The sequence below is a fragment of the Carassius gibelio genome, chromosome B13 (genome assembly GCF_023724105.1).
Source record: "Carassius gibelio isolate Cgi1373 ecotype wild population from Czech Republic chromosome B13, carGib1.2-hapl.c, whole genome shotgun sequence".
Taxonomy (NCBI): Eukaryota; Metazoa; Chordata; class Actinopteri; order Cypriniformes; family Cyprinidae; genus Carassius; species Carassius gibelio.
The window spans coordinates 8,800,926-8,826,171 of record NC_068408.1 but is presented as its reverse complement, the minus strand read 5'-3'; the positions used below and the strand labels follow the sequence as shown (position 1 = coordinate 8,826,171).

At 37.3% G+C, this 25,246-nt stretch overlaps 1 protein-coding gene across 2 annotated transcripts; it reads right to left on the bottom strand.

Moving 5' to 3' along the window:
* Positions 1-962: 962 nt before the first annotated feature.
* On the bottom strand, positions 963-24,682 carry si:dkey-157l19.2 (uncharacterized protein KIAA1522). 2 transcript variants are annotated; one of them, XM_052572955.1, is made up of 7 exons: positions 24,417-24,682; positions 16,631-16,879; positions 6,756-6,893; positions 6,576-6,619; positions 6,250-6,391; positions 5,549-5,659; positions 963-5,449 (listed from the first exon to the last, which is right to left on the bottom strand). In XM_052572955.1, exons 2-7 carry the CDS (start codon positions 16,869-16,871, stop codon positions 2,025-2,027), a joined length of 4,101 nt encoding a protein of 1,366 aa, XP_052428915.1. In that variant the 5' UTR covers positions 16,872-16,879; positions 24,417-24,682; the 3' UTR covers positions 963-2,024. The 2 variants fall into 2 exon arrangements, with proteins under 2 accessions (XP_052428915.1, XP_052428914.1); XM_052572954.1 differs by having other exon boundaries at positions 24,411-24,681.
* Positions 24,683-25,246: the final 564 nt, after the last annotated feature.

The following is a 25,246-nucleotide window of genomic DNA, read 5'->3' as shown; positions in this document are numbered from 1 at the left end:
AGCTGATGATGAATAAAATGCAGTGTGTATCTATTGCTTTCGGTGATGTGAACTGTGTTTAATTTGCACATAAGCGCATGACTTGAAAATCGTATTTATATTCGTTTTGAGAAGACAAAGGTTACGTAGCAATGTGTAAATGGAACAGTTTAATAAACAAATCGGATAGCTATATGATCAATAGAAAAATAAAGTGACAAGTGTATGCCTGGTTTTATAACCATTTCACCGCTTCTTAAATTAGTGACAGTGCTCTCAAGTGTAAACACCAACAAAAACAGCAATGTACAGTGAGCTTGAGCCTTACATGATTTACAAGTCTTTTACAAATAATTGCAACTGCATTTTAATAATATATTGACACACAAATTAATGTATATTATATTGATGATAAAGTAATATATATATATTTATGTAGTGTGAACTATCCTGGTTTACACTTTGCTGTATCGTTTCCTGTCCTAATCACAGCACAATTTAATTGATTAGAACTGTGAAACCCAATAACTAATGTCTATATTTTAGACTAAGGTCTAAAAAGTTTTGTGTGGTACAAAGAGTAGATCGTTCTAGTAATGGCAATTATGGATTAAACTAATAATCTATACCTTGCAATGCAAATCACTAATGACAAAAATGCCTGCCAAATTTGTAAAAAACTTTACCCTTTTCTTATGTCCTTCAGTGCATCAGTACGTAAATGAATGTCTTACGGCCTTTTTTTTAGCTCCTGGGGGGGGGGGGCACATCTAAGTCTTCTTGATTTACTTGATTGTTGTTTGAGATTCATACTGTTCGCTGAATATATGATGCCTATGACAACCACATAGATTAGTCTACCACCATCCTGACATAACGGATCCATGTGACTAAAGCAGTCAGTGTTCTTTATTTTGAATTATGTATAATGTTTATATATTGCAGCAAAAAAAAAAAAAAGAACAACATAGCCAGATCAGAAGTCACCATGAAGCTACTTTAGTAACCATTTTACACTTTATACTTTCATCACATGATGAAACACAATCATTTTTTATATTTGTAGAGAAAAAGTTGACAATATGTTAATAAGATATTTCTTCTTAAAAAGAGATTCTTCTTAAAAAGAGAAACAATAATAAAAATGTCAGCATAGTGCATGAGAAAATGTCATATATTAAAAACATTCTTTTTCTTTTATTTGTAGATTGTAGCAGACTGTAATGTACATCAACTATGTAAACTAATGAACTTCTCTGTGAAAATACAAAAAATAAACCCAAAGTAAGGATTACACAGAGATTAACACCTTGGACCTTTTGTTTATGCGGTTTTAGGACTTCTCACCACCTTCTTGACCCTACTTGCACTTACAATAGTGAGAAACAGCTTTTGCTTCATTCATCAGCTCCATCCTTCTGTTTCATTTATACTTGCTCAGATTCCTTCTCCACATTCCTATATACTTGGGGTGGGGAATGTGTATGATCAGCTTTATTGATTTGGAGTTTTAAAGTAAAAAAATAGGTTTAGTAACAGATTATTCACAAACCCCACCCCAAAGCAGTGTTCCATTCTCCTAACTGTTCTCCTCCTTTTTGTTTGGCTTCTTTTCTTTTCACTTACGTTCTTTACCTTAATTTCCTTTCACAATGCTCTCGTATTCAGGCATACATTAATGCCTGTAAAATCCACCATAGAGATTAATTGGTCCTGCTATATTACCATAGTTTTTACAGGGCTACCAGCAGGGAGAAGTTCTACAAACTTGAAGGTAGCATGGCTTCTGTCTGAGAAAGAGGACACATAAATAAAATAAGAATATTTATACATTTCCAAATACCAGTGACATGCATTCCCATGATGAATGAGAATCAGTTACACTAAACCAATGTACAAAAAGTGCAATATGCCTATCTGTACATAAAGACTTTTTTTTTTGATTAGATTTTATATTTCAAAATTGCTTAAGCAATATATAACTGCAAATAACTGCAAAATAAAGCAAAAAAACTCAAGGGTTATTAAATCATTTGTGCACATATTCATTCATTTGTTTTCTCAGAGTTCTCTGTCTGTACGTCCTGTCCGGCAGTTTGTACAGTCTCTGTTTGCACATGATCAATCTTTGCTACAGGTACAGCCTCTGCAGAGTTCTGAGCAACGCTCTCAGCCTTAGCGTTGGGTTTCTTAGCAATTGGTGGAGGAACTTTGTTAGCCATCTTGTGCAAGTCATTAGACTTGGCTGAATCAGAGACAGATGCTAACTCTGCCACCAGAGTTTTCTTCAGGTCAGTCTGAACCTCTAAGGATGACGGTGTCTCTATTACAACCTTCTTTGGGCTTTTGGAGAAGATGAAGCTGGCCATAGAAGCAGAAGAGTTTGGTACAGTGGTGCCATTAGCCGTGGCTGGAGGAGGGGAGCGCAGACCAAACCGCTTGGCTTGGTTGTCTTTTGAAGACATAGCAGCAGCCTTAAGACGAATGGCCTCCTGGAGACGCATGGAAGGGTTCACTGCTGTGGAGACTATGGGAGGTGTGGAAGAGACAATGGGTATTGGTGTTTGGGTTTTGGGCTGCTCACCATCTGGCTTTGAGTGTATTTCAATAGTGCTTAATTGCTTCTCTGAATTCTCCAGGATCTTGTTGGGTTCTTGTTCCTGATGTTGAGTCTTTGGCTCACTGATTGATTGGTCTTTTGGTTCTGTTGAACTTGGCAGGGTTTCTGGGTCAGGCACAGTAGGTTGAATTTGTTCCTTGAGGGTTTGGGGTTTGGGTTCTGTTTTAGCACAGGGTTGTTTAGTTGCTGGTTCAGCAGGAACTGAATTGTTATTTGGTTCTGTAGGAGGACATGTAGCCGATGAGTATTTTGGCTCAAGTATTGTGTTTTCTGTTTTTTGAGCAATGTTATTTGACTGAGTTTCTGGTTCAGATGATCTTTGCTGAGTATTTGAAACAGTGGTTGTGTTTGTGTTGAGGGACTGAGTTTCAGTTTTTGGCTCTGAGGATAGAGCTTCTACATCAGGGGGAAGTGATGTCAAAATCAAAGATCGTCTCATTGGCTTTGGAGGTGCCTCTTGATTGACACCTGATTTTGGTTTGGGTTGTGATGATTTATCAGGACCTACAGCAGGGCTCTGACTGGACTTAACTGACCTAAGACGAACCATCTGTAGGAGAGACTGGGTGACCACAGGACTGGAGGTCTCCTCTTTAGCCGGAGAGGGACTGCTTGTCCGTTTCTCCATTTCTGTCATCTCTCGTCTGCCCTCCATTTTCACATTACTAGGTAATGGAGCAGGAGGAGGAACACTGACTTGTTGAGATCTTAGATCTGTAGGTAGTGGAGGAGGTGGAGGAACAGTGACTTGAGATCTTACATCTGTGGAAGGAGGCGGCAGAGGAGGAACACTGACTTGTTGAGATCTTACATCAGTGGGTGGAGGAGGAGGAACACTGACTTGTTGAGATCTTACATCAGTGGGTGGAGGAGGAGGAACACTGATTTGTTGAGATCTTACATCAGTAGGTAGCGGAGGAGGAGGAGGTACAGTGACTTGAGATCTTACAACAGTGGGTGGAGGAGGAGGAACAATGACTTGTTGAGATCTTACATCAGTAGGTAGTGGAGGAGGTGGAGGAACAGTGACTTGAGATCTTACATCGGTGGGAAGTGGGGGAGGTGGAGCAAAGGTAATTTGTTCAGAAGTTTCAGATGATGTTACTAACACATTGTGTGTCGAAGGTTGGGATTCTTGCGGAGGGGATGAAATTTTCTGTGCTTCAGAAGGTGGTCTTGGTGGAGGTGGAACTTCCAGCAGTGGTGGTGGTGGAATATCTGGAGGTAATTGAGTCATTGTCAGTAATGACTGTGGCGAAAATGGTGGCGGCGGTGGAGGAAGGTCAGTATCATTTTGCAAAGCAACAGGAGTTGCTGTAGTCATACCTGCTGGAGGTGCTGGAGGAGGAAACAGAGGAGGTGGAGGGATCCAAGAAGTCAAGTCTTTTATTGCTTTAGCAGCCAGTGTAGGAGTTGGGGGAACAAAGTCAGGAGGTTTGGCTAGGCCGTTGTTTGGTGTTGGTGGGCAATGATCTGGGGGAGGTGATGGAGATGGGGCGACAGAGGCAAGTGGTGCTGCGGTTTCAACTTTGCCTTTTATCTCTACAGACTGCAACAGAGGTGCTACTCTGTCAGCATTTGCCGAAGCCACAACTGGTTCATCTGCAATTTTAAGACCTCTCTTTTTGGCCCAGCGTGTATAGTTAACAGGTCCGGGCCCACACAGCAGTTCAAAAGTCCGTTGGTTGTGAGCCCAGGTTTCAGGAGGAGGAGCTGGTGGAGCCAATACTTTGGGATGATTGGGAATCTCCAACAGAGACAACAGAGCCACTACAACTGGTGAGGAATTGTTACCATTGATTAAACTTTTTGCAGATAGAAGGCTGATCTTCAGTTCAGCAATGGAAGACATCTTTTTCATTTTCTTGTCTGTGCTGACTGGCTGGCTCACATCTGATGGGGCAGTTGTGGGTCCATCGGAGGGAGGCATGCTTATCTTAGGGCTCATGACAGCAGGGTATGGTGATCCATCTGGAGTACTGTCATCTGCCAAGTAGCTAGGACTCTCAGATGTCTTCCAGTTCTGATTCCTGTTATGTAAAGAGTATGACCTGCTGGGAGGAGCTGGAGGTTTCTTGCCGCGTTTAATCACTGATAGGTTGCGTGTAAAAGCAACAGCAGATCTTGTCTTTCTGCTGTCCTCCACCTCAGTAGAGCCCCCATTCACATGAGTAGTTTTAACATGGGAACCGTCTTTGTTCAGCTTAACGGGTCTATTCGTGTTCTCAACCTGACTCCCTCTGCTGGCCACACGGGGAGTGCTACTGCTGGAGATGGTAGAAGAATCAGATACAAGCGTTTCTGATGATCCCGAGTTGGTCCATCCAGAGTAATTTGAGCGGCTTGTGGAACAACGTGAAGAGACTCTGGAGGAAGCACGTGTGGATGCTGGACTGGCTGACACCAAGCTGCTTTTGCTGACGGTTCGGACACTGCTACGACTTCGGTTGCGACTCAGCTCCACAACATCCACAGATGGTGGAAGTACGGCATTTGGAATGATTTTAGACATGTATGTGGCCTGAGGTGACATGGACATCACTGCACCGGCTGAGTTCTCTGTCCAAGGAACACCTAGAAGGCCTGCTCCAGACTTTTCTGGATCTAAAGAATGGTTTATGAGCCCTTGCAGGATGTCATCTCTGGGTTTTGTCAGTGTGGGGAGCTCGGTGTTGTATCTTTTAACTGTGTACAAGTTCTGTATGCCCTGTAAATGGTCGTGTACACTTTCTTGTTCAGAGCTGGAAGACGTACTGTCCACAGGGGAAATCATAGCAGGTAGGATCATGTCTCCATTGAATAGCTGACCATCAAGAGGATTTGTGGTGATCCATGCTGCCCTGTCCAACCCTTCAAATATAAAATATATAAAAATTAATTAAATGTATGTTTTCCACTAAATAATTAAATGATGTGTTCTATACTACAGAAGACTGTAGCACAACATACCCATTTCTTTCTGGACATGTCGAGGAATTCCTACAACAGGTCTCCCATGTTTCCTACGAGACTTCGTCTTCTCTGCGGTCTTATCCGGCTTCAAAGGGGTGAATGTTGAGGCTGGAGAAAGGAAACGGAAAATGTTGCGGAGTATGAATTGAATTGAAGAATATGAATTCTTAAATAACTTTATGAGAATTTATCTGTACCAGGCCAAGATGTTTTTATGGTTAAAATGATGTAAGGAATAATTGACTCAGGGCAGTTGACGACATGCGTCATGGCCATTGCACCTCAGGTGTGCATTATTTTTCTAATAATTCAACGGCCCTGAGTCAATTATTCCACATATACTACGCATACACTCTTCTGCTGCAGCATCTCTAAACAGCACTGTTATTACCTCGCTAGTGAGAAATGTCATGTGTAGCCTTTCATTTGTTACACTATAGATGCTAACTAATGAAATCATCAGGGCAGTGCTTGACAACACTTTTTTGTGCAAACTGCGTGATCGTTATTACAGTTTTATTAAGTGAAGTTATATGGAACTGTAATGCGGTTTAGAGAGCTGCCTGGAACTACGTTCGCCTTGCGTTTCTCAGAAAATAATTGCACACCTTAAAAATGTTCATCAGCCAATCAGATTCAAGCATTAAACGGCCCCATAGTATAAATGACTAGTAATGTGTTTATCCGTGAAGTGTCACCTTGGCGTTTGAGTCCTGAGCGTGTTGATCGTGAGGAGATGGAGGAGCGCATCGAAACAGAATCGGCAGCTGTGCTCTCAGACTCAAAGCCTCTTAGCTCACTGAAGGCCATGCTGTCTTCAGTCTGAGCTGTTACTGTTGACTAAAGGAAACAGCAAAGTTAACTTTCCAAATTCATCAGCAACTTAAAAGTAGTCAATGCATTTTTATTGCACTTCTAGAACTACATATGTGCACAAGTAAAAACCAGGCTGTCACTATGGTGGGAACAGAAGTAAATACATTCATAACTGGAACTGAGGGTTCCTGCATTGAGGAACACTTACAATCATACTTTGGTCATCAGGGTAGTCCGTCCCATTACTATCATCTGGAACAAAAAACATTACCTCTTATTAAACATTACCAAAAAAATAAACGGCTGTATGTTTAGGAAATGCATGTGTTTGGTTTAGAGTAAAAGTGTGTCATTTAAACAGACACTGATTTGAAATTTGACTTCTCACCTTCTTGCTGCTGCATTTTCAGGCCCTGCTGTGCCTCTGTGTGCAGATCCAACACATATTTAGGCCGATTACCCTCCACAAACACATTTTCTTGGAACTCCTGAAGAGAAATAGCTCCCATAACGTCCTCTTTAGGGCCTGCAGAGAGATAAACACAAATAATTGCCTTTAATATTTCATATATAGTCAGATAGACAAATGCTGGATAGGATGTTTCTTTTTTAAGATTTGTATTTGGCATTTCGCATTTATTTAGATAGGACAGTATAATGACAGGAAGCGAAGTAGGAGAGAAAGAGAGGGAGGTGGCAAGTTTGGAAAAAGGTTGACAAGCTGGATTTGAACTTGGGGCACCCAAAGCACCACTGCACTACAGTATATGTTGATGTGCCCTCAAGGCTATTGGCACTGACAGCATAGGATGGTTTAAATGTAGAGGACTTGGATGTTTTTAAACACACACACACACACACACAAATGCATGCAAGCATATAATATAGCAATATATCTGATCTAAGAGAGCTCGGTTTCAGTAACCGCTAATGCAAAATCAATTGCCTCATTCACTTTAATATGTTGTCTCCCGTGTTTTAATGCCTCATCTCATTATGTCATATGATAACTAAAGAGACTTACTGCCCTGTAACCTGGTTATATCACCAATCACACAGTTAACCTGCATGTTAAATGTGCAAAGACCATGCTTGAATTTACCATGTGTCCTGATTTCACCCTTTTAATTCAATTATTATTTTCTGGTCATTTGCATCTTTGGGAGCATTTTTTGATGGGTTCACAGTAATTCTAGATGCTTAGGATAGAAATGCTCTTTGCAATTTACTGTACTGCAATAATCCAATAATTATTTACTATGCAAATTCCTTATTGAAACCATTATAAAACAAACTTTTAATAGTGTTAAAAACAGAATACTGTTCACAAACACGTCCTTCAGCTTGTACACATAAACATGATTATACACTGTTGATACTCCATATTGAAATTTAGAAATTAAGAAAACATTTTCATAATGCACACAGCAAATGTAAAAGGCTTTCCATTCATATTTAAACAAAACGTGACATCTAATAAAATCACACTTAGACCTACCTTTTGTGTTAAAGATGGAAATAGGAGTGTGCGCTGGCAGCATGCATATTAATAATAATTAATTTCCAAGTGAAGAGCTTCACTAACTAACAAAGAGTATTGGGAGAGCTTCAGTAGTCCTGATCCAGATAAATATCTGATAACACATGTGCTAAAATACACCAGAAATTTCTGAATTTCAAAAGTAAACCAATCTAGTAAAAAATTTAGACCAAGAGTGTAACTGCAGGAAAAAAAAAATAAGTTATGGATTATGTACTGTTTCTTAAGGTTCCTGATTGTACTAGACTTCACTGAATATGAAGCTAACTAGTTCTTTAGTCGTTTAGACTATATTTATGATATTATTTTTGTCACCTTTGCACAACACTGTGCCTTTATTTCCTTTTGTGTTTCATTGAAGAAAGAATACAAGGAGTGATTAAATGATTGGGTGAACTATTCCTTTAAGACCGGTTCACTTTCTCACCACTAGATGGAGTACAGAGGAACTGTGAGGTCTATTGATGGGAAGTTCGGATCATTTTACTGACTCGGACCTTTGAGTCTCATTCAGCAAAAAGAACTAATCTTTTTTCGAGTCATTTCATTCATTTTTTTCATTGTATTAAAATATAATTAAAATATTAAGTTTTACTTTCCTAACATGTCTACTAGTACATACACAAACGTTGATCACACTACAAACAATACAAAATGCTATAAGAAACACAAAAGATGAATTCATTGTTTACCTGGTGATTAGCTCACCTCGCGTCTTATCTGACTAGTCCTCCGGTTTGAGTCATTCTTTCATCACATGATAGCCCCATAAGATTTAACTATAGACTGTATAAAAGTCTTTAACCTATCATTCGTTCTTTTGTCATGTGGTAGCACTGAATAGAGAAATTGAATTACAAACTTCCTTACAAACGGGTGCATAGTTATTATTATTATCATCATCATCAAACGCAATATAATTATTACTCTTACAGTCACTGCGTTTCTGGTCTCAAATTTTAGCCTTTTACTTCTAACAGTTTATAAATGTGAGAATTTATGTTATGATGGTTATTTTCCATACTAAAAACTATAATAAAGAGTTGGTTATTATTATTATAAAGTCTCTTTCTGACTCAGACTGCATAGATTGAAACAGGTGAACTACTAGACTCATTCTAGTACAGAACCTATAGAATTGTGCACATACAAGACTGAACAAATCACCCCCCAAGACAACTTGTTCTTCCCTAGTCACATTAAAGATTCATTCAAAATGAACGAATCATAACTAGTGAGGTCACAGGTATGCTTAAGAGTTGTATAACAGCTCTACATTTGAGTCTGACACCTCTTTAACACTGCATATACATTATTCATTGACTTTTCTAGTTGATTTCTGCAGCAGGAACGATAAAAATCAACCTCAGTCCATCTCCTTGGTTTGTCTTACTAGTGATATATGGGTGTCTTTAGATAAAGACAGCCAAACCACAGATAAAATGCTCATAGCAATTGTCTTAAACAATGAAAATAGTTGAACAACCACAGAGGTCAGCTTTTCAGCCCTGAGGAACATACCATACTGTATAATAAAGCCAAGAGAGATGGCAGCAATACAATGAGACGAATGTTCAGTATTTATGGCAGAAAACATGCTGTATAAAGCTTCAGTCCAGAAAGACAATATTAAATCAGCAGCAGTAAAAAATAAATAAAGACTCAAAACCCAAAATATTTACATGACCAACCACATTTGCATGCCAGTGGATTATTAATGCTGCAATAATAAAGAATTGTGCAGTCTCAGGTGTGCATTTCTCAACATTTTACAGTTCTGAACATGGCTTATCCATTCAGAATTTAGAATAATCTGTATTATAAAACAACATGAGTGATACAAATCTGATATGAAAGTTCTAATTTAATAGTAAATACTCCTCCTTGTAGATCTATAAGTGAACGTATGTGTGCTTAAAGTATTGTGGTTATGTCTAAAGGTTGTATAATCTGTACCATGACAAATCATCTGTTAATGTTTTCTCAGAAGTTCAGAGACTTTCTGAAAACCGATAACCTTCTGAGGAAGCCAAATTAAAAGCAGCACTGAATGAGAAAGGCTAAGGCATGCCTGGACCTGCTGAGGGCAGATGTCAGAACAGCTGCAAGGAGTCTCAAACAGGATAAAACTCACACAGACTCTCTGAACAGCTTTGACTTTACAATCAATCAAACTAGAACTAATTTTAATCATGTTATGGTGGTTGTGGCTTTCGACTGAGGCAACACCATTCAAAAACAAAACAACAGGAAAACATAATCTTATCTTGGTCCTTGAGTTTGTTGCAATTAGAGACCTAACCTTGGCACATAACGCTGCGGTCCTTCAGAGTAGATTTAATCAAAGTTATTAAACATTTAATCAGTAAAGTCAAACCAAAGGTGAAGAGACTGAGAAGTGAGAGAATGAAAGAGGAACACAATGTGCTAAAAGGAATGATAGAGATTAGAAATGTAAACACAGTGTAGTTCTCATCACTGGCCACAGGCAATGTGCGTGCTGCCAGGACTGCCCTGCCCTGACAGTAGCTGCTGTGTTGAATCTGGGCAGCAGGGGGCAGCACTTTGGGGCTGTTTTCATGTCATACAAAAAAAAAAAAGACTACTCTCAAGTCTTTCTCTCAAATTTCACAATGATGTATACATTGAGCTTTCATAAGTACATTTTGAGCTTTCATTTCATAAATATGAATAAAATATTCATAAGGAAGTGTTAAATATATGATTTTTTTTGTAATTTTGTAATCTTTTAATTATATAATTAATTGATAAATTCAAAATTATAATGTATATATTTTAATTTACAATTTTTGTATACATTTCATTTAAAAACACATTTATATACTAAAGATTATAATATTTAGAACAAAAATAACTAGCAATTCATAAATGAATACAATTATTTTTCTTTTTAATATTCATAGAACAGGAATTGTGCACTCAAAAATAAAGAACAATTAATTCTCATTTGTGTAAAACAAAAAGGAGGAGGTTTTAATCCAAAAGGTAGCTGAATTTGTCTGCACACTGGAAAAATCCAATCAGATAAAAAAAAAAAAAAAAGTCTATAAAAATATCTTTTTTATTTTCCTCATGCAAAAGTGAAAAAATTATAAAATTTAAAAACCTGCTTTGGTCAGTGTGCTGGCAATTTCAGTTCCTAACATAACATTATATTGGATTTTATATTTTTACATTTTGATTTTTTATTTAGCATAAAAATTATGACACGAAATTGACGACATGAAATCAAATTTAAAAAAAATTATCTATTTACATAAAATTGTTCTTAGGCTTACACAGAACTCAAAAATGACTTTTCAATCTATAAACTGCTTCAATAGTCTGCATTCAGTCAGACTTACTTAAAGTTAAAAGTAATAAGTTCTATATAGTATATAGTTTCTGACCTGTAATAACTTTCATTAAGTCTGACAGACATCTTTTATTAAACAATGAGTGAGTGGCTTAGTCCATATTTTGTGTTGCTTCATGAAAGTCTACAGTGTATTGCAAAAGACTGTCTTGATAAATATGCTAAGTGCATTTTCTGCTGCGTTCAGTGTGACACAGCCAATAGTTTGGGTGAAGAAACTCTACATGTACAGCTGCTTCTTCTACGCTTCTGCTTAAACATGCAGCATGAATGCTATAACCTGTTAATTTGAACAATGAAATGAAAACACGCTGCTGATGTGAGATGTATAAAACAGGCCTTAAACCTAATCTCCCCTGGAAAACTGTCCGTTTGTCCCTGAGGCTTTTATCCATTCACAATGCAGGTAAAGCTTAACTGAGGCTAATATTCCTCATCTGAAGTAGATACAAATGTCTTTGAAAAGTAAGTTGACTGATTACAGGTTTCTTTTATAAATGCACATAACCTGCGCTTTGATTTTGGATGATTTTCAGAAAGCGGTAAGAAAGGTTTCTGTCTGCCACACCTATATCACATAACAGTAACATAATATTTGCCATTTTTTTCAGTTAAACACAGAAAAAGAGGTACAATTGCTGTAAAACTGATCAGTGATAAATTTCTTGCTAACAGAATGTCTTATTTGATAAAACTGGCTCCTTCAGCAGGTATCACTGAAAAACAAAACCGCAGCACAGACACATATCACATTAAAGTGTGAGCTCTGTGTGTCCATTTTATGTAACTTTTTAAAGAAACATTGATTTAGGATGTTTTCACGCCTGGTTTTGATTGCTTGGTGCAAATTAGAGTATAATTCCCAATAGTCATAATGCCATGTGTGTCACTTGCACGATGCAAAATATCATATAGAAATGTCTTTCTCTTTTGCTTTAAATCAGGATCTTACAAGTCCTAATGCAGAACAAGCACACCAAACTGAGGATATTACTGCTATATATACATTAGTCTATTATGCAATTATTATTAAAAGAAAATGAATTTTTAGACCATTTTAAATTCAGAGCAGGTGCAAAAATGCTATATTACAGGCAAGCTGAAACAGATTTGAAATCAGCACTTTACAACCTAACGCTTAAAGGGGCTACACACGCATACCAAGCAAAATATTGATGTTGGAGGGAATAAAGAATTCTCATTTTGGAAGCAAGAGCTATATTAAGTCAGTCTGAATCAATCTAATTCTGGCATAGAGCTGGGTTCTGTTCACAAGAACTGGAAACAGAGACGAGCAGAGAACCAGTTTCCCAACTTTACACCTGTTCATTGTTTCAGAATCTCCAGGGCAAAGCTCAGGAAGGTATGGAATTCTGCACAAACACGCCCACGCGTAACAATAAACAAATGCAAACATAAACTCCGTCTGTCTTTATCTTTCAAGCGTTCACAGGGATTGTGTCTAAAAAGGTGTCAAGGAATGACTGGCATTTCTCATGATGAGTTGAAAAAGAAAGTCAGAAGAAAGGTCAGGATTGTGGGTAACCCTTGGCAAACCTGTAACTTCCAATGGGAGATGTCAGAAACACTGGGAAAGCAGTCAGTGTGTGTGTCAGTGGAACATTTCATGGGAAACGGATTTAAGGTTACAGCTCTTTGTTCAGACTGAACCGGCAGCATCCCACAGGACGTTTTGACGTTGCAAGGTCTGGGATACAGGATGCAAAACACAATATTATGTGTGTGTTCTCAGTAGCTGTGACCCTCTTATTAGCGGTGCTTGCTAAAATAAGCATTACTATTTATACTGGGGCCCTAGATGAGACCATGAAAACGTGCCTCATGGGTACAAAAGTTTTCATAGCATAGAACATCCAAAAACCTACTAAAATACGATGTGTGGTTTCGTTCTTCAGGAACTAATGGAAAAATGGCAAAAAAAATTTAACAATATTAGATTGATTTCTGAAAGACCATATAACACTAAAGACTGGAATAATGGCTGCTGAAAATTATGATCTGCTATCACAGGTTTAAATGACATTAAAATATTATCAAATAGAAAGCGTCAACTTTATATCGGAAGGGAGCAGCACTAGATAACCCTATCAAGTTTCAAAATACACTAAGATTTTGTGTTTTTAAAGAGACACAGTCTTAAAATCAACACAGTGTCATTCACAAGAACCCAGATCGATCACATCACACACTCAAAACAACAGATGATAAAACACTGCATAAACAGCATTTTAAAGCATCATAGTTGCTATATTAATACAAATCCTTTGTACTTTACTGTGAAAACAATCCCATAATCTGCAGCAACAAGCTTAGTAAAGAAAAGAATTTACAAAAATAGCCAGTTTTAGAGTATCATGCAATTAGATTAGCAATATGCTACATAAAACCTTCCTGAAATCAACTGTGAGTCACATTCTCCAATACGTAATACTAATTACATCATGATGGTCTGCATGCTGTCTATTTAATTTCAGCCTAATTTAGGGGCGAGTGTGACAGGTTTAAATAATCCATCCTGTTGGCTTTTTGTACAGTCTTCGGCAGCAGATAGGTACCGCACCCTCAGAACAATCACATAAAAGCTGTTTATTTTTTGTGGTTATGCACCATATCGATCATTAAGAAAGCTGCAGTCTGTTGTGTCAGCCCGCCGTGAGTGTGTGTGTGATTGAGTGGATTCATGCTTCAGTAAATGGGTGGGGTTGAGGTGTGGTCTCACAATGGTCTCCCTGCTATTACAGCCCATGTGGAACCTTTACAATTCATCCTCTGCTTAGCACAGACACACACAAAAAATATAAACCAGGCATAATTCAAATGCATTCAATCCTGGCTCTGATCCCAAGCTCCCCTACAAATGTACAGTACATTTTTAAATAAACGCTTTATACTTGTACAACACAATGCAAGTACTAAAGTGACTTTAAGTAGAGCCCAAATTTTATCTTCATGGCGTGTTGAAATCCCAGTTCTAGAAAACTCATGACTTTGCGATAAACAAAGCAAACATTTTCTAGACCTCTCTCAGCACACAAAATAATATATAGGTATTTGAGAGACATACCTCAAGAAGGTTAAACGGTTAGTTCAGCCAAAAAATGAAAATTATCCCATAAATTACTCACCTTGAAGTCATCTTAGTTGTATATGAATTTCTTCTTTCATATGAGTCTAGTAAGAGTTATTTAAAAAATTGTAATTGATCTTTCAAACTGTTTGATGCCACTCAGCAGGTGTTGCACTGCACTGGTTCATGTGAAGTTTAATGAAAAACACGTCCATTAAAAAAAATGTGTCTCACACAGCTCCAGGGGATGAATTAAAGGCCTCCTGTAGGGAATCGATGCATTTTTGTAAGAAACATATCCATATAAAATCTGTGATACTCATTTGAATCTAGCTTGTGCTCACAGCTGTAAAACAGAAGCAATGAAAGCAGTAGAAACCAATGTTTGTTAACAGGAGCAAAGGAAGCTAAATTTCCCTACATTAGCCTCCTCTTGGCTTATATCGAAATCCTCCGACATTCTTCTTTACAAATCCTCATTTTTTACTTTTAATTAGTGATCATTGTTTTGTTCTCTCTGCTGAGTTTCCGCGTGTGTCGCTTCTGAGCATCACATGTGCAGCTCTGACCTCATACATCATTTTTCTGGAACTGCTTCAGTTACGACTGTGACCGCAAGACAATGAACCCCCAGTTGCTCCCCCGGTGCTGAATGTAGCTGCCCACTGCTCCGGGTGTGTGTTCATGGTGTGTTCACTTCTCACTGCTGTGTGTGTGCACTTGGATGGGTTTAATGCAGAGCATTAATTCAGAATATAGGTTACCATATTTGGCAAATGTCAGGACTTTCACTTTTTATTAAACTTCTCAAGGAACGATGGAGTGCAACACCCGCTGAGTTACATCAAACAGATCAAAAGGACACTTTTTAAAATAACTCCAACTGAATTCATCTGAAAGAAGAAGGTCATATACACCTAGGGTGAGTAATTTATGGCTTAATTTTCATTTTTGGATGAACTAACCCCTTAAGGGTCATTTGATGTGTAAGCCTTCCATTCTCTGGTCCAACACAAAATAAATAAACCACAGAAAAGGAGTGAAATGATCAAAATTCAAAGTTGGAAAAATTAGGACTCATTTTTAAAGCTGCTCACTGCTGGGTTAAAACTTATATGCTAGAGATTGCTGAAAACTTGTTACCCAAACTAATGACTTCTAGATTGTAAAGGTATTACTCTACTAATTACACTCTCTGAAATGAAATGACTGAATGTGTGCACATATTATCCACTACTGAAATCACTTCTCAAACAACATAGCCAACATTTACTAGTTGGGCAATACAAGGACAGATAAAGTGTGTAATGTCACATACATTTTAAGCATTGCTTAAAAACAAACCTAAATCAATACCTTATCAGTACAGTAGTTAGGTTAGATTAGTTGGCATGTTGCTGTATCACATGCTATAAAATGGTTGAGAGACATTTTTCACAGAGGCTTACATTTTATTTTAATTTTCTTATTTGCAAATTTAAAAAAATTCTAACTGACAGAAGTATTTTCATGTGGCAAAACAGTTTGTTATAACCACTAATGAGCGATTAAAGCTAGTGACACCATTAATCATCAAATGCTTCAATGAGCATGCTCCGGCCAAATGATTTGGAGTACAGTCATCGTGATTAAAACAATGCTTATCTTTGAAATAGTAACATTTCAGCTTTAATGTGCAATATCAAAATACATTTTAACCCAGTTTGATATGCAAAAATAAAAAAGGAAGCAATTGCTAGTTTAACAGTGTTGATCTAGTACTTTTCTAAATTTACTGATGTTGGAAGGAAAGTAGGAAATAATCTTAAACTTCCTTTAACTCAAACAGTAGGGCAAGTCACTAGCTATGCAAAAGTCACAGGCTTGATTCCCAGGGAATGTGTGAGCTGATAAAAGGTAACAATGCAATACAAGTCACTTTGGATAAAAGCGTCTGTCAAATGCATAAATGTAAACACTTATTTATTAATAGGTTTATTCATGCTGATGTTGTTGATGGCTTCCTACATTCATTTCCAAAACACACTGGCCACAACTACCTTTCATTAGGCAAGCTGCACTTCCCATTTCTTTCTTTAATTTCCCTAAGACTCACCTGCTTACATAACCGGTTTATGTTATAATTTATGTAAAACTATTGGCTAATATTAAAACTAATCTTCTTAGTGAGAAAGAAAAGAAAAATAGAGCCACTAGTTAAAAGCAAATCTTCTGAAGAACGACGAACATCTAAAGAGAACATGATAGCAAAAGTATTACCTGTGACAAGTGATGATTTTGGTAGCTCTACAGGTGAACCAGTGGCAAGCAGGTCTCCATGTTTCTCTGTAGCATGTCGGCGGGTTTTCCTGCGCTGGCGCTTCAACCACTTGAAAGCACGCCTGAAGGATGCTGCCCTTCTCCTGCCTCTTTTGCCCCTGCCGCCTTGCCGGTCCTCACTGAACACCTGCAGCATATCTGGGGGAATCAGATCCCCTACAGACTCACGGCCGGATGACATTGCACAGCCTGCCACAAAACAAAAATAATTAATGAATCACTGTTTTGTGTCAGGTTTAAAAATTACCTGGATACTACAACAAGGAATTGCTTAAAAGGAATTGCTCACTAGCATTCAGGCAACAATCATCTGTAGCTTTCTTCACATATTTTTTTATAGGTGTATTGGTGTAATGCAAAGACATATCCCTTCAGATTTTTGAAAGCTAACTTCTACAAATAAATATTTGTCTTTATAAATTAAAGTTCAGATGAAACTGATATACCAACTGATCTTGGGGTTTAAGCAGACTAAATGATTGGATGACTCTGGCCAATATCAAAGGAGATAATCTATAGTTGTCACTATAAGATTGACAATTTGATTAAAAGTTGCAAGGATCAAATATAAAAAAAATTTAACATTAAAATGTAACATATCATGCATTTACAAAATAGACTAAGTAGCATCAGTCCAGTCAAGTCGCAGCTTCTAGATCATTTGATCATCATCATCTTATGCAACTGATCATATTTTGCTGAAAAGACCCATAAAGTGTACTCTCTTTCACAAAGCAAAACTTTCCGCCCCAGTAAATGACTGTGTTACAATTTTTCCTCTGTTTATTAAAACATTTAAAAATACATAACTATAACTCCAATGATGACTATAACTGTATAGCTTTAATAGTCATTCTAATTCTATGAGCATAGCAATGTCCATGCCACAACTATAACAATATTGAGATCTTTGGAATCACTTTCAGGAAATGATGTTTCAGTGAAATTATGTATGATAAAAAAAGAGGGCATTTAAAGCGACAGACAACAAAACTGTAGTGTTAAATGACATACCTTAAGTCTCTAAAACCTGTTTATTTTTCCCTTTTGAACATATCTTACTTTAGAAACCAAATGAACCTGTACTGCTACCTGTGTAGCAGAAAACACTTCCATGGCAAAAAACACTTCCTACTTGAAGCAAAAAAAGATTCTTGTTCTAAACAGGTCTATAACAACAGAACAGAAGATGAATTGTTATTAACATCGCTGGTCCGCACTGATCAGGGTCTGATCCTAATAATGTACATCGCACACCAAAATTGCAATTGTGTCTCATTCCTGAACACCTAGTCATGGGCTCCACCCTTACACACACAGATACTGATACACACCCTCACACAGCACACACAAACACACATTCGTGATGTGTAAAACATTCAAACACAAGGCATTATATCTTGAATGAACACACCCAGCAGATGTATTTACCAAAGGAGGTCATCTTACTCAATTAAAACAGATGCACAAACATTCACAAAGAGGAGAACCTCACATGAATGCACACGGCATATAAAGTAAACGGAAACTTAAAAATGATGCTGTTTAAAATAAACAGCTCCTTCAAAGCTGGACAGCTAGAGTGAGCGATGCAAGCGAAAAGGAAAACCAGGAAATGTATATTGACTCATGAACACGATGTTAAAAAAAAATGAGGAAACGAGTGAATTTCACGTGTGTGAATGAGAGTGGGAACAAGACATCCTCACGTGGCTGCAGAGCTCTCTCTAGCAGGTCGACAGACCAATCAGAGTGCAGCATTCTGACTCACGCCGTCACCATAGAAATGTGCAGAAACAAACAGAGCAGAACCAGCATGCAGCGGTGCCACAGACTTTATCCCCTCTTTATTGTAATCACATCACTTTGATCCACAGTTACAAACACTGACTCACATGTTTTCTGCGAGCTGCAGAGGATTCATTTGCATTTAGTTACATAATATTAGTTATTATAATATACATGTTAGGAACTCATTTGCATGATATCTCAGGTCTGTTTTGTTTGGATGTTCTGCCTTTGGTTTAACTCTCACACACACACACACACACACACACACAAGCACATTTGCAGACAATTACTGTACACACTCCCATACTGGAACTCTCACAGCCCTGAGAAAAATGCACTGCTATTCCAACAGGCGTGTCTGTGTGTCATGTGATTCAACAGTTTTAGGGTTGATTCAAAATGTACTCAAAAACAAAAAAATTGTGTTTGGTATTCCCCAAAAACTACTGCTTTATGTGTGCTGCCTACCATTACAAATCAATTATACGAAACAGTACACATTACGCAGTAGTGATAAACATTTAAAACAGTAGTGCTGCTTGTATGTTATTATCTAGATCACATTACCTCATTAGGTGCATGTTATCATCCTCATTATCGGTGATGGCGGTTTTGCAATTGTAATCCAGTTTTGTGTAAAAACATCAGAACATCTCTTGCCACTCCAAAGAAAACAAGGCATTTAAAGACACAGTAACTGCTTTCTGTTTGTTTACTGCACTGAAAACGGAACATTGAATGCACTGCATTATGGGATACAGAACTGCACTAGTATATTTTAGCAGTGCTATGTTATCATACTACCCTTTCTATCACTGCAGTATTTAGTATATACCCTGTGCACGGACATCTTACTACATTTCACAAAATGTAGGATGCAATGGAATGGTTTGACTTTAATTTTGCATGGGATGATGAAGTAGTAATATCAAATGTAACTAAACATGCACATTTTTTCCATAAAGTAGGGTTAAAATAATGTGTTTATTTACAAGATAACCCTGATTACTAAACAACACTTAATGAATCATGCAGAAGGAGTCATGTGACAACAATATATCATACTAATGTTTGAAACGTGGAATAATGCCTAAGGTCCCTATCCATTTTTTGCATATTGTAAATGGAAATTTTTGCATATGTAAAACTAAAAGAAGAGTCTTTTATGTTCAAGGCATTGACCAAAAATAGTTAAAAATAGCAATATTGTAAAAAAAATATAAAAATGTAAAAGAACTGTTTTCTATTTGAATATATTTTATAATGTAATTTATTCCTGTTGCAAAGTCTTCTGTGTCGTACACGATACTTCAAAAATCATTCTAATATGCTGATTTGGTGCTCAAACTTCTCATCATCAGTGTTAGAAATTCTTCATAGTCTTACCTCAAACTTTTTAATGGTAGGGCACATACTATATTTGGCAGGACTAGCATGATAGTATGCATAACTACACTCTTTAACTAAGTGTGAGGTGTGTGCAAGAGATAGACACCTGGCTTATCCTCTCTGCTGTAGTGTGTGCAGGTGTGCCAAGCAGGAGAGGGTGTGTGTTCATGTGGGTTACAGGAAATGGAGGTAAATCTGGAAGATAAAATGCCTGAGGTGTATTAACCAGGAAAGCTGTGGTCACAAGAACACACACACAGAAAGAACTGAACCATGCTTGCATTATCTGCAGTTTGATTTGGTGCTCACCAAGTGGATGGTACAGACTGGTATTCTTAGACACACACATATCATGCACAGGGGTTTTCCAGTCAAAGAAATGAGACATTCACTCATGAGCAATCTTGAGTTGGTTACACATAAGACATTAAGTGCACAACTATCTGCAGAATCACAACTGTGTGAGACAGGAGCACTTCTGTCTTTCAAACGCAGACTGTTATAAAAACATTAAGGAAACGCCTTTTTTATTTCAAAGCCCCAAACCTGAGGAACTTAGGGTTAAGGAACTGAATTCCTCCCTAAGTGCTGAAGGGAAGTGCTGAGGGTCATCGCTGTGTTTCTGGGGAACAGTGAAGGAAAGTGCTAAAAGCTTTCATGCTAAGTGCACATTTTATCCTGATGGGAGTGTCTGTCTTTCCTCACAGCTACCATTACAGTACATTTACACAATAACACGGACTGACACAAAACGTGAATCTGAGAAGACCACCTGAGGTATGTTTTCACATTAGATATCCGTGTGACTTGAAAGAAATCCATTGGATAGAAGAGGTGATGTGACGATGAAATACAATCACTTTTTCACTTCCAAACGTCAGAGGTGTTTGTGTGCTGACATTTCGGAGCACATACTGTCTGATTTCATCTGCACAAAAATACACACTCTGATGTTTAAATGGGATCCGCGCTATTGTTTAGAGAATGTGTGTGTGTTCTGGGGTGTGCAGCAGCTTGTTGAGAGCAGGAGTAACATTCCTAAACGACTGTGATAATTCTATAATTCCCGTGGGTTCATCCTCCAGCTCCACCTCTCCCGTCCATCATTGTCTTCTTCCTCTCATCCTGTTTTTCCTCAATGCTTCTTACTTTGAGTTTTAATGGAGATAGCTGTTCGAGTCTCAACACAAACTGTCTGGAACCATCTAACTGTATCATCTTCAACCAACCTGTAACTGTCTCTCAAATAAAATACACAACTGTTTCACTATCCAGAACAATCACACTGTATAATAAAACCAACAACTGTCTCAGTGCATCATCTTCAAACAATCTAAACGCCTGACATAATCCAAAACAGTTTTTGGATTATTCACTATATTCGACTAAACAATCCACACACACTAAAAGGAATGTCTCACGCCTAGTTAATCCTGCAGGTATCAGGGCTTCTTATATAATGATCAAATGTTAAATCGGCCTGTTTCATCAAGAGTTATAGATTGAAACCACTCAAGCTCTGTACTAATATCATCTTCCACAAACACACACATCAAAGTGATAAAATCACCCAGCTGTTGATAAAGTTATCACAGTGATCAATCATCTGCAGGGTGGCAGCACATTGGTTCACAGTCTGTTGTGCAGCTGAAGGTTTACTGAGAGTTACTTTACAACCCATGATGCCCGGAGCAAAACCAGACAATTGTCAGCCACTTTAACTCACATCAGCTGCCAAAAAACAGCTTCCCCTGAATAATGCAACATTTGCTAGCGTGGGAAAATGATCATCAACACTGCCTCAAAGAGATTGCTCTCTCTCTCTCTCTATTTTGAATTAAAGGTGCAGTAAGTGATTTCATCTGTTTTGCTGAATTCACCTACAAGCCATCAAAACCGGACAGACGAGCTTTCTGATGGAAGCACTAACTTTAATTAAACAGGTGTGAATTCTTAGGTTACTTATTTCAGTGAAATAACTTTTAAGAACTCGACTGGTACAGTATGGCATTAAAACTGTTTTTGTCCTGTGGTGGTGGCTATTTCCAATAAATAAAGACATGAAGGAGACATAATGAAGCATGTTTCCCTTTAAAAATAATAATAATAATAATAATAATAATAATAATAACAACAACAATAATTAGCCAACAGCCTTTAGTTAAAATATTTTTTCCCATATTGTGACATACAAGAGTAACGAAACAAATGTAGGCCACGGACCTGGATATATGTATGGTTTATTGAGTGGATGTTGAGATGTTAGTGGGGTTTAGGCAGACAAAATGATTGGAGAAGTCCTGTATATGTCTCCAGAGTGTGCTGTCGTTTTCATCAGAAGGTCAAATTATGACATTTTGATTTAAAATTGCAAGGTACAAAAAAAAAAAAAGGTTTTTAAAAATGGTGTATATGCATGGATGAATTGTTCACAATAAGATTTATAACATTTGTTTAAAATATAGATATAATGAAAACAGGATTTTCATTTCATGCCAAATTTTGAGTTCAAAATCAAAAGTCACAATTTGCTACTTTCTAGTTGACTGCAGGTGACCTGGTGATTTTAGAGAATATTTGACTGGTCAAAAATCTGTGTACTGCAGGATGAATCTGTTTTTCCAGAAGAGAAAAATCATATTTTTAATGCATTTATCTGCTAAGAGTCAGTTTTGTCCACTTTTGAGAGTAGTACACTAGCATAAGGGCCCAAAATACAACAAACATGGACTAAAGCCCACTAGACTCCATTTTTGACTTTCATGGGCTTGCCAGACAACCCTAAATATTCTTGTCACAGTGACAGGTTAGGCTTTACTCTCAGATGAGCACTGACAGTCATCCTCACACATTTCATAAACCACTCATCATCATGACAACTGGCTCTGACCTCACCACATGGCTGTTCAGATATATGCATCTGATACACTACAAAACAGTTGAGTGATGGATTCAGATCATGAAAAGCAAATCAGCCATAAATAATACTAAAGGGACGGTCTTTTAAATCAGTCAGTAACTTTATTTCCTACAGTTGGTTAGTGGAGAACACACACACACTTCCTGCTTCGGCACACACTTGCGCAACTGATCTGGAATCTCTACAGTAACAAGCCCCAGCATGGCAGCCTGACGGGTACAGCGACACACCCTAAATCAACAAGGCCTACAATCACCTTTCTTTCTCTCTCACTCTCCCTGAAGTCACCCATGATCAACAACACACTAGCTGAGAGCATTAGACCAGGAGTCCACCTCCTCCAAACCCCTGCAGGTCTCCTCTGTGTTTCAGGTTAATGTACAAACCTGCACAAGGTGAAGTGTCTTGGAGATACACATGTGTAAAAAAACACACTGCAGATACATGTATGCCCAGAACTGCTACAGATTTCCTCCCTAGAAGTGAATGATTTATAGAAATCCTATGGGCGAATGAGAGATAAAAATGTCTGAGATGATACAAACAAGTAAAAATCAATAAAAAAAAGGGACTTTTTTTTGAAGTTGAGAACCAAAAAAATGTAGGAACAAAATATTTGCATTCATGTTCCTTTCATAATTTTTTTAGATAATTGTTAACAATTCCCCCAAAAAGTTATGTGGTGTAACACAAATTAAAAGCAATATTAAAATATTTTCCTTACAAACCTGAACATACTTGAGTGTTCAACATGACTTAAATAAATCTAAAGCAACAAAATGTATGTTTTTCCTCAAATAAATACATAAATAAATCCCTAATTAAAATACAAAAATAATAATTATATATATAGATCAAATAAACACCAGACCTTACTGAAACTCAGTCATGAGGGTCTAAAGTGGTCCTTTCTGTGAGATCATTTCCTGTTTATAGTTGTCACATGGCAACAAAATGGCTTCCTGTAAACAGGTTGCACCACACTGACAGTAATTTGGTACACTCATTTCTTTCTTGGAAAAAGAAAAAAGGATTTATATATATATATATATATATATATATATATATATATATATATATATATATATATAAATACTAAACTACTAATGCCAACATTTAATTTTTCAAGGATGTCAGCATTTTAATGTAATGTAAGCTTTTAAAACCCACTACCCTCTTTTTTATTTTTATTTTTTTAATCTCCCAAAAGTTACAAAACTTTAAAAGTCCCACAAAAATATTAGAATGACATTTGTCTGTGCGAACTGAATTTATGTATTCAATAAATAAATAAAAAATAATTACGTTCTTTGAAAACATCGTTTTGATACTTTAAGAATTAGAAATATTTGGGGGATTAAAAAAATGAAATTTTGCAAATAAGTAAAAGAGAGACCAAGACACATACACACACACTTTACTTTTTACCGAAAGTAACATCTATTTGAGACCAAAATATCAGGGAGCACACATTTTAATGATTAAACTCAAAGTATCCTACAAACCCTCGAGATAAGAGTACAGAAAATGTTAGACAATTCTAACTTTAGTTCTGACTTGCATTAAACTAAGACACAGGTTTTAGTGTCATGTTGGCAGACAGGGCTGGGCTGTTGTTACCTGTACCTTCTGGATCCCTCAGTTTCCTTGTTTGGCGCTGTAAAATCCTTTAAAGTTACATCGGACGGCCCATGTGAATGTGGTCTGGAAAGTTCAGGTGAGGCATCTCCACGGTATTCCGGTATTCTTAGGAAACTCTTGTTCCTTGGAGAGCGACCAGTCTTGAACAGTCCTTGCAGAGTGTTCTCTCATCTGGCTTGAGAAACTCCTCTCTGCTCAATCCTCAAGAGGCTCCAGGTGAGAATTAAAAGGGAGTTTCCAAACGCTGTCAAGTCTTTATCGCTCAGTGGCGCCTTCCCGCGGCCACACAACGAACAGACAGTCACTTCCCATAGACGTCATTACGTAATTTACGTGAATGATTAATGTGTTATTAGTGACTTACAGGACGTATTGCTATGGAGATGCTTAGTCATCCAGGACATCGTTTTAAGAATAAGAATAAAAAAATAATATTTGTAATTAAACGATTAAAAAATATATCAGGATTAAAATACGTTAATATACATAAAAATTCAATATAATGTTTATATAATTTATCTATTATATTAATATATGTATATAAGTGGTTTTACACAAGTCTAATGCACAGTTACAATTTCCTGTTTTTAAGTGTCTGAGTAGGCTATGCAGATTTAGTCCGTGATTTCATCGTAGTTTTATCAATATCAGGAACCGATATTACAACAACATCATACATCAAAGAACATGTCGTCATTCCGACCACAACCATGTTCTAAATTATAGAGCTGCCTGCATGTATAAACACAATCCCACCATGATGAACATTGTGATCTAATGGGAACCGCTGTGAGTCAAGTTTCCTGGCTTGTGAA

Excerpts from the sequence above, each read along its gene's own strand:
- si:dkey-157l19.2 (XM_052572955.1), bottom strand. The coding sequence starts at position 16,871 with ATGTCATCCGGCCGTGAGTCTGTAGGGGATCTGATTCCCCCAGATATG. Across the intron at positions 6,620-6,755 it reads GAAAATGCAGCAGCAAGAAG|ATGATAGTAATGGGACGGAC; the intron begins GTGAGAAGTCAA and ends TTTTTGTTCCAG. Across the intron at positions 5,660-6,249 it reads CTCAGGACTCAAACGCCAAG|CCTCAACATTCACCCCTTTG; the intron begins GTGACACTTCAC and ends TCCTTTCTCCAG.